The 10,108-nt window shown below is 35.1% G+C and overlaps 1 protein-coding gene across 1 annotated transcript; it reads left to right on the forward strand.

Moving 5' to 3' along the window:
• The first annotated feature begins 2,201 nt into the window (after positions 1 to 2,201).
• On the forward strand, positions 2,202 to 3,363 carry LOC149562644 (uncharacterized). Its single transcript, XM_089823904.1, has one exon. The coding sequence runs from the start codon at positions 2,741 to 2,743 to the stop codon at positions 3,137 to 3,139; it is 399 nt and encodes a 132-aa protein (XP_089680030.1). The 5' UTR covers positions 2,202 to 2,740; the 3' UTR covers positions 3,140 to 3,363.
• Positions 3,364 to 10,108: the final 6,745 nt, after the last annotated feature.

Below are 10,108 nucleotides of genomic sequence, written 5' to 3' on the forward strand. Positions count from 1 at the left end.
GATTAAGTTGAAATGTCTCAATTGGAAATTACTTATCCTTGTATTAGATATGGACTCTTTAAAAATCATAAGTGTCCATTTATATAATGAAACTCAAGCACAATTAGAAACTTGCCTTTGTTACAGTGATGCTATGCAAACAAAATATAATTTGATGGTAATTAGGTGATTTGAATGAAACTTGTTCCTTAGTTTCTTATAAGGCTAAAAAAGACAATGTTGGAATAAAGATAAGAAAACAACTCTTTATCAGATACCATTTTTTTTTTTTTTTTGACAACCCATTTTTCTTGAAGTATAATTGTATAAATAATCAACCATATTTGATTTCTATTATATATGACATTGGTCATTATCAATTTTAGATTAGCTTATTTGCATACTTGTATATAAATAGCTTTTTTAAAATTTATTTTTATGAAATTGCACTTTATGGTATAGCATAGAATAATATAGAACTAAAGAAGTGAAGATGATTTCTACATCAACATTCTAAATTGCAATAGGGGAAATGGTTTATTGTTCAAGCTCCAATAACCATTCACTTATTTTCACACAATAAAATCACCAATAGTGGATCATTTATATACCATTATACTTTATCAGATTTTAACTTTTTTTTATTCATGATTGGCCCATTTGTGCACTGCTACTAGAGATTTGTGAAACACTGCTACAACATTCGTCCATGGGTACTGGTGATCTATGGTGATTTGAGTGAGTGGTTATTGGTGTAATAAAGATCTTGTATTGGTTGACACTTTTTTAAAACCATTTTTTGACCCTTTTGCATTTGTCGTCTCTTTTAGGATACAACACTTTTACTAAATCTATGTATATGCGAAGGGTTGGGGAGAGGGAGGTACTCTCATTTTTTGATTGATTAAAATAAAATTAAAAGTATTTCCTGATTAAATTGAAACATCTCAATTAAAAATCACTCATTCTTACATTGAATGAGGACACTTCAAAAATCATAAGAATCTTTATATACTATAAAACACAAGACAATTAAAGTTGCCATTGTAATAGTGAAACTATCTATGGAAAATATAATTTGATGGTAATTAGGTGATTTATATGAAACTTGATCCTTAATTTATCATAAGGTTAAATAAAAAAAAGTTGGAATCAAGATAATAAACCAACTATTTGTCATCTTCTTCTTTTTTCCCACTAGTCTTTTCCCTTTTAAGTATAATTGTATAAATAGTTAATGATATTTCATCTCCACTATTCATAACATTGATTGTGACTACTTTGAGATTAGATTGTTTTGACTTTTGTATTAACATTTTTTTAAATAATGGAATCATACTCTATAATCTATCATAGAATAATATAGAACTAAAGAAGCAAAGATGATTTCTAAATCAACATTTCAAATCATAGTAGGGGAAAGGGTCTAATTATCGCTTGGGGTCCAATTACCACTCACTCATTTTCACATGACAAAATCACTAGTAGTGGATCATTTAGATACCAATAGTGATCATTTTCTGGGTTTATTGATTCATGATTAGCCCATTTGTGTACCACTAATGGAAATTTGTGAATCACTACTGGGATACTCGTCCACAAGTATTGGTGATTTGTGATTATCTGAGTGAGCAGTTATTGGTGCAATATGGATCTTGTATTAGTGATCACTTTTTTACAATTTTTCGACACTTCCGCATATAACATCTCCTATAGAGTGCATCGTTATTGTCTAGAAGCCAAAACTGTAGCTTTAAGACTAAGGAAAATAATCACTACTCGATATAGCTTGTTACTTCAATTAAGTGATCGAAGTTAGCTATAGCCACTACTGATCCCTTTTCCTTATGATCCATAAAAAAAGACAACTCTTCTCGCACAACGAAATAACTTCTAAACATTTAACTTAGACATGAAATAAAAAATACAGATTTCAAAAATGTGAAAATTCTTAGCATACAAGGAGTTCAACTTGTTAGGTCATGTTTGCACATGGTGGGGCATTGTATAGATAAACACCAATCTAAGTGTCATTCATAGTAAACAAAGCCCCCTTTCACCACCAACACTCTAAGAACGTCAAAAGAGATCCACCCCTATTTCATAAACCTCTCATCCAACCTCACCCTTACAACCAGGTAGGACTCTATTATTGTACAACCCCCATACCCCATTTTAAGCCCCAATCCGCATGGCTCAATCTATTTTAATAATTTCCCAAAGGATAACATTACCTCACGAGTCATGGCCGCTCATTCCACTTTTGACACACCGCCGTACCACACTCGAAACCCATGAAAAAGTCTCGAAAAAGTGGCGCGCGCCGTTCATGGCACAATGGCAAGAATCAGGAACGTCATAAAGATGGTAATAATATAATTATGATTGGCGTCCACCGATATATATCCCCGCCCCAAAGGGAAAAACAAAACTGCCCCTTTTTCTTCTTCACTCCCTGGTAAACTGCCCCAAAACACTCTCTTAGTCTTCCCATCACGGTACATTTACAGTTTTTCTACTCCCCCATTTCAATAACTCAGTCATTTGTTCTTGAATATATGAAGGGCAGATGAGGGAGTGTTAATCATAAGGTGTTAATATTCTTGTTTTGCAACTCCCCCATTTCATCATTTGTGTCATTTCTTCTTGAATCCATGAAAGGTAGATGAGAGATATGGGGGAATGTTAATAAGAAGGTGTTGGTGGTGGTGGCGGCACTAGGAGTTGTTGCGGTGGGGGACTTTTTTGTGTGGTGGGGGAAATGTCAAGGCCATGGTGGACAATGGAGGCGCCGCCAGTGCCGCAGCAAACAACAATCGATCCCAGGCCCGCCGGCGGCGGCGGCGGAGGGCATTCTGGCGGCTCCATTGGAATGCTGGTGGTGGTTTTGGCGGCGATTACTATTTTGGGCGTGTTGGCGGGGGCGGTGGCGAGGATATGCGGCGGAAGGCACATGACTGGCGACGGAGAATACGATTTTGAAGGGTGGGTGGAGAATAAATGCTCCACTTGTATTGACGGCTCCCTCGGCGGCGGCGGCGCAGCTCATCCGCCGCCAAAAGCCGAGGAGGCTCCGGCGGCTAAGACCGGCGCTGCCGGTGACGAGGAGGAGAGGAAAGACGGGGAGTGTGAGAAGTTGCCCGAGGGCAAGGCTGAGTGACCGGCTGACGTTCTGGGTTTTACCGGCAGCCGTCGTCTGCTTCGACCCTCTTTTGTCTGTCTGTCGTTGCGACAGTCTTGATGAATAAGAAGGAGGAGTAAAATTATATATGTGTGTGTGTAGAATATGGTAGTTATGGGTTGAAATTTGTTGTAGTATGTCTTATATGTAAGCAGTCTAGCATTCTGCAAGGAATTAATGGATGCACGGATATATTCAGATCATCTGATCTCTTTCATGACTGTATCAGATTCTATTGCATTTTGTGTGTGATGAGCGCCATTATTGCATGGGATGAGTCCTTCTGATGATGTTTATTTTTCTCTGTGGCTTGTATTAGTCAAGGAAATGGCACGGTGACTTAATCTATCAAGGACGCATTTTCTTTTGCAAGTCATTCAAGTTTTTTTTTTTTTTTGAAGTATTAGAAGTTTTCAGTCAGTATGTTCAATGGATGCTCCGAGTTTTCAGCTCAAGTGAAGCAACAATAGCTTGATAAAATATGTTTCTTTTAATCAATAATTTATAGTTTATGATCTATAAATAAACAGAGAATTAAGAGGAATGGGAAAAATATGTAATGTGTAAACTGATTATCTTTTTGAAAATGGTTTGTTTATGGACGATTTAAATGAGTATGTTTATTTCTGATTTGTAAATGACAAAATTTATTATTATTTTAAAATATTTTGTTTATACAAGATTTAAGTGGATGTCTTATTTTTTATAATAAATTATTGAGGGATAGTGTAAAATATTGATATTGATATAAAAGAAAATTTGTATATTTAAAGTTGATTTTCATTGTTTTTTTTAATAAGTAATGACAATCTATGATTCAAAATACCGATACAAAACAAATTTCACATAGTTAAACTAAAGGCAATTATTTTTATAATTTTATTTTAAAAAATTGAAGTGTATTTATTCAAATAATATTATAATGAATTAAGCCAATAGCAGCATATTGTGATGGTTAAGATGTTGAATTGTTATCTTGTCATCAAGGTCCTGGTTGTGGCCTCATTGGTTCATAGCTCCAGGGCAAAGCGTTTACCCCTTAAAAACTTTTTAAAAAAAAATTATAATGAGTTTAGAGTTTCTATTTCTTTTAATGGTGATGAATCATAAAATTTGAACAATTGTCAATATCAAAATTCTGTATATAATAACAGCCAATATGAAAATATTTGCTACTTCTATAAATAAAAAAAGAATGTTTTACAAGTATTAGTTTAGTATTAACACTTTAACTATCCTATAATCAAAATATTTCCTAATTTTGTATAGTCGAACCTCCTTAAATTAAAGATAATATTTTACAATATAAAAGACTAATTTAGAATATCTTAATTTGATCTCTTGACATTGTGATTCATATTCTATAATCCATATAGATATTCAAAACTACAAATAATACCCATTAAAATAATTTCCAATTTAAAAACTGAATATAATTTGGTTAACATTGTGGATCGTTCCTCACAATCTACCATAAGTTTTTAAAGCTATATATAAGCAGATTCATATAATAGGTGCCTATTGAATTTAATACTGAGGATGTAGAGAGAATATGCAATGAGTGCGGCGAGCAATTAATGAGGAGAGTGAAGGGAGGCTCACGTACATAGCCGTAGGATGGCAACTTGCCCAGTGTTTGTCGCAGTAGGTATATTTGCAGCACCTGATTTCAAAACGTGAAAGTCTGAGATCCACTCCACAGACGTAGGAGCGCATCCCATAGAGCTCGGAGTGCATGTGCACCGTCCCGTACTACAGCGTTTCAGCGTTTCTCACATGAGCCTTGCGCAATTTCAGGTTATTCTGAAAAATGACGCCCTTTACAGTGCGACTGGAGTCCGTACCAATTTGTTGCCATCTCTACTTAACTCATTTTCGTGTGAATATGGGATTACCTACAGGCTTTGATCAGAAACCACAACTTGCTTTTTGTTTTTGTTTAACATAGATATTTGTATTATTTACTTGCACCAATCAACCCGTTTGTTCATGGAAGGGTAGGATACCTCCGGAATAATGCCCTCTTTGAGAATAATCTTCCATTCGATTTCACTCAAGACCCAAATATTACGAGTTATATAATGGTGAAGGAAAAATAGAAGATTAGACGTTAGAGAATAATAAGAATTCAATGTTGTTTTTATAAGCACTCCATAAGTGGCTGATTTAACTATAACAAAATTATAGTTCAAGAACAACAACATATTAATAGTAGAAAAATAGATGAAAATCTATTGACGAACTCTATATTGAAAATCTTAAGGAGATACCTCCTTGCCTTAAACTTCATGAATTTCAAGGGTTTATATGATGTCTTTGATTTTTATGTTGGCAGAGATATGGGTAGATGTGTTGCTATTATGAGTACTTGTCTTGCCATGGAACTTAGTGGCTTCATTTTCCAAACCATAATTTTCCCTCTCCGCTTTCTCATTCATCCTAGATTTATTAACAATTCTAGAGGATCTACGAGGCATTTCCTCTTCAACCTTTGAGTCCACAAGGTGCTCTTTGGGTTCATACTTAGGCTTTTAAGTAGCTTTGGAAGGTTCACCTTTCTCAAATTTCACCTTTTTAGCAACATCCAACTAAGAACTAGACACCAGGGAATCCAAGGGGGGGTATCAGTTGTCTTGGGTCTTTTTTGCCCTTTCTTCAACTTAGGGAAGTCAATAGTATTTCTCTTAGGGGGGTTTCAAGAAGGAGGAGCAACTTGGATAGTGTTGAGCAATCATTTTGCACAATGACAACGACAAAAATTCTTATGAATCTCTATCTTGAAAAGTTGATCAAATAACAAAATCCAAGGTTCTAGATGATTATTTTTCAACTAATTGGATAATGCAATTGAAGATAATTATGTTCACAAGGAGGCCTTTGTTGGTTTTGTAAACTCTGTAAAACTTAGAAAAAATGTGACCACAAATCAACTCACACACACGTGCGCGCACACACACACACACATTGATTTTTTAGATTTTATGATTAATGCAAAATTTCTAACCATGCAACTAAATGAATTCCTATTCTAACCAAGCATTCAAAAGGAAAATTACTAGGATGAGGCAACAAGAAATTAAAATAAATTGCTAAAAATAAAATTCCTAAAAGGACATAAGTCATACTAGCAATTCGTCAGTGAATTAAATTTTCAAAAGGATCAAGAAGGAAACCAATGAAATTAGGAGCAATGCGTCCTAAACTCCACCGATGCAATCATTGAGGGAACTAATGAAAATCATATAGTATTTCACGATTCATCAAATCATGCAGCCACAAAAAGTGCACACACACAAGACATATTGCTATGCAAAGCGACAAAGTGATCCTTTCTCTAATTCATTTCAATAGAGGAATTATGCTACTAAATATGACAAACACCAAAACTAAATAATCACATGAGCATTAAAACAAAATAAGACTATTGGCTCCATCACTATTCATGAACATATAATATAAAAAGGAAAGACACCCTATAGCGAGAAACACTACACATAGAATGAGAGCATCAATAACATACTTTATTGCATCAAAATATCGGCCTTGAATACATATTACATTCTTGAATTTATAGGAAACCCTCTTTGTTAGCCCATATTTTCACTACACTAAATTTTTTGAAAGTATATTGTGAAAATGTTATGAAGAGTTTTGTGCAACTAGGGTTTCTTAGATATTGTTGTCAAGTTTTCCATAAAAACCCTAACTTGTCAGGTTTATGCCCTAGTCCATTAAAAAAAAAATCCCTAACCTAGGATCATGCAATTGCTCTAAGAATTGTGTCCTATACCTTATCACTGACTCTTTTCTTATTCCATGATCGAGTTGATTTTTACCCTAGGTTTTGTGTCTAGCGGGAGATCACATTCGATTTTCAAGCTTTCTTTTTCTCTTTATGATCTTATGATCAAAGTCTTTAGTGTGGAGTTGTAAGTCTAGGGTTTCCAATCTCCCAATGTTACGAAACAAGGTTTAGCATAGGATCGTAAGTGATAGCTATTGGGTCTCCCGATGTTATGATATCTAACACAAGCATAAAGGCGTAGAAGTATCCTACATGGGTTCTAATCTTATACTCATGATGGCAGTAGGTCATCTTAAGTGTTCTTATGAAGGTTAACAGGTGTTACGATCTTACGATGAAGGGAGCAATGTAGAAGCATAAAAACTTTTCTATGGACCCCTGACCATATGCAAAGATCAGAAGTGGGAGATCGTAAGGTGTAAAGTTTTAAAGTTATATGGTGTTACGATCTTACGATGTGGGGCCTAGTGCATAAGCATAACAAAATTGAACACATGTCAATAAAGTCTTCCAGGGATACGAGAAATTGAAGATCATAAGATCGTAAAGGTAAGATACAAAGACTTTCGTAGCTACGAGATAAGGCAAAGCATAAGTTCAAAGGAAAAAAGTGGAGGGGTCACGATGCCACAATGAAGAGTCAAGCGTATGGTCGTAAGACTAAAGAAAAGCCAATGTTAGAGCCTCTGAGGTTACGATAAACAAAAATAATAATTAGCGTATTTTCAGAAGGTTAAGAAAACAATTAGAAGAATGATCTCGAGGTTACGATGGAGACTTGTGTAGCTATTAGCATGAGATCGTAAGGTAGTAGGAAAGAAGCCCCGATGCTATGGGTACTATTGAAGGTTAAGATCATAAAGGTTCAAATACACATTGCCGATGTTACGAAGATGGTTGTAGACTGCCAAGCGTAAGTTTGCAGTTTGAAAACAAAATTGTAAATAATGTTTCTAATCTTATGATAAACTGGTGAACGTAAAGCCGTAAGGTGAGATAAAAGGGCACTGTTGATATGAAAAGGGATTGAGCGTAAGATCGTAAAGGTCATTATTCTTGTCTACGGGGTTATGAAGGGTTTGAATCTCAAATAGAAGGTATAAGATTGCAAGCCCTAAATATAAAATGAAAAAGTGTTTTTGTTTTCTCTGAGCTAGAAAATGACAAAAAGGTTTCGACCAATGAGATTTTAAAAGGGTACAATAAAGTGTTTAGTTGGGTAATCAAGTAGACGCTCCATGAGGTGACAAAAAAATGATAATTAACGCTCGTACATATAGGAAATCAATGCAACAAAGCAGTTGATGAAGTAGGCAAGACATAAAAGAAAGTTACTAGATTGAAACAAGCTACCATTTACAAAGCGCAAGGAATTTGAGAAGTTGTAGAGCTTTCAGATTAAAGTTATAGAGTTTTTCAATTTCTAGTTGCAGAGCATCTAGATTTTATTTGTAGTCAAAATGTCAGAGAAGGGGGTGGAAGAGATTCAAGCTAAAGACATGGAGGTTATAGAAACATCAACCTCTAAAGGAAGAAAAACTCGACAGAGAAAGCTGAACAAATATACAGATGAGTGGATGAAGATATTCCTTGAGTCATTGAATGCCATCTCTGCAAATGATCATGATTTCAGAGACCCATACACGTTATGTAGGGATACAATTTTCCCTAGTGTCAATGGATATGAGTTATTCAAATAATTTTACAACAATGGGTTTGAGAAGATCCTTATCTGCAACTTGTGGAGAAGAAACCTGGCAAAGCTATTGTTCCCAAAGGTATGTGTGGATGTTGATTCAAATGGGGAAAGCCCTAATCAAATATTACAATCCAACAACCAAATCATTCCACAGGCATGATGGGAATATTATGTATACACAAGACTATGCTTCATTCATTGAAGCTTTTCGACTGGAAGGACAAATGAGTGTCCAAATTGATATATAAGATCTTGAAGGAAATTTTGAAAAAAATATGAATGCTTACACTGGAAAAGCCGTGCTACATCATATCCCTATGGACCTCAAAAAGGTAGGGGATTTTCCTAAGAAAGTAGATAAAATGATGCATGTGGGAAAATTCAAAAATTACTTTTAGAAAAATGTGTATGGGGTCCACAAAGTGGTGGACAGTGATGGCTCTGATATGATGTATGGATCAATATACATTATAGCCCAAGATGTGATAGATTCTTTCTATGATTATGTGGGCTACATCATTGAGAAGATGCAAGGACACATTGAATCATCACATAAAGGAGAACTAGGGAATTTCAGATTCCACCATTAGTCATTGTTGATGCATCTTATCTTATACAAAAATGTTGGATACATCAATCTAGATTTTATTGGTCAGACATCTGATGAGAATGGAGAGCTGTCAGTACAACTATGGACACGAGTATAGGATAGATACTACCATTACTCTGATTCTATTTCTTTTTTCGATAATTTCAGTGCAGTAGTAATGAAAATGTTAGACCCTAGCTTCTTTAGGGCCCTTGAAATTTTGAAAAGTCTATTAAGAATAACCTTCTTGCCTGAACTGAAGAGATTAGATCACAATTGGGGTGATATCTTCTTGTTCCAAACCTTTTCTCTTATGAGAGTTTTCTATGTCCCCAACCACCTCATGTATTGCCAAAGTATATCCCTCCTAGGCTTACAATTATTGAATTTATGTGGTAGCTATTCATGGTAAATAAGGAGTATTTAGAGCCAAGAATGCATAAAGGAACCTTTTTGTGTAGATGTTTCAAGATAGGAGACTTTTCAATTGGAAAAGAATCTCCAAACCAAATTCATGCTTTCCTTAGGCATTATAACCTATCCACCACCCCATATAGAATGTATGATCCAGAAAACTTCATGAGAGATGCTTTGAAGGAGATCAAGGGTTATTTGTTGTCTGTTACCAAGGAGTTTCCCCTTGAGGATTTGATCACAAATATTGAAGCTGAAGGGGAAGTTACTGAAAAATTAAGGAAATTTGATGACATCTTGAGGGTAGTGAACGAGTTGAAGAGGATAGACCCAAATTTAAGGGGTTTTACTTAGATGTCCCACACCCATATAGGCTAAGAAAGATGGTAGACAATTATAATGATATAATAGCACATATGCCTAAAGCGCCAATAGGTGAAG

Source organism: Cupressus sempervirens, chromosome 4, assembly GCF_028749045.1.
Source record: "Cupressus sempervirens isolate cs-2001-9-10 chromosome 4, ASM2874904v1, whole genome shotgun sequence".
In the NCBI taxonomy this organism is placed as follows: domain Eukaryota; kingdom Viridiplantae; phylum Streptophyta; class Pinopsida; order Cupressales; family Cupressaceae; genus Cupressus; species Cupressus sempervirens.

Bases quoted from the DNA above. Each gene is read 5' to 3' on its own strand.
- LOC149562644 (XM_089823904.1), top strand. From the start codon at position 2,741: ATGTCAAGGCCATGGTGGACAATGGAGGCGCCGCCAGTGCCGCAGCAA.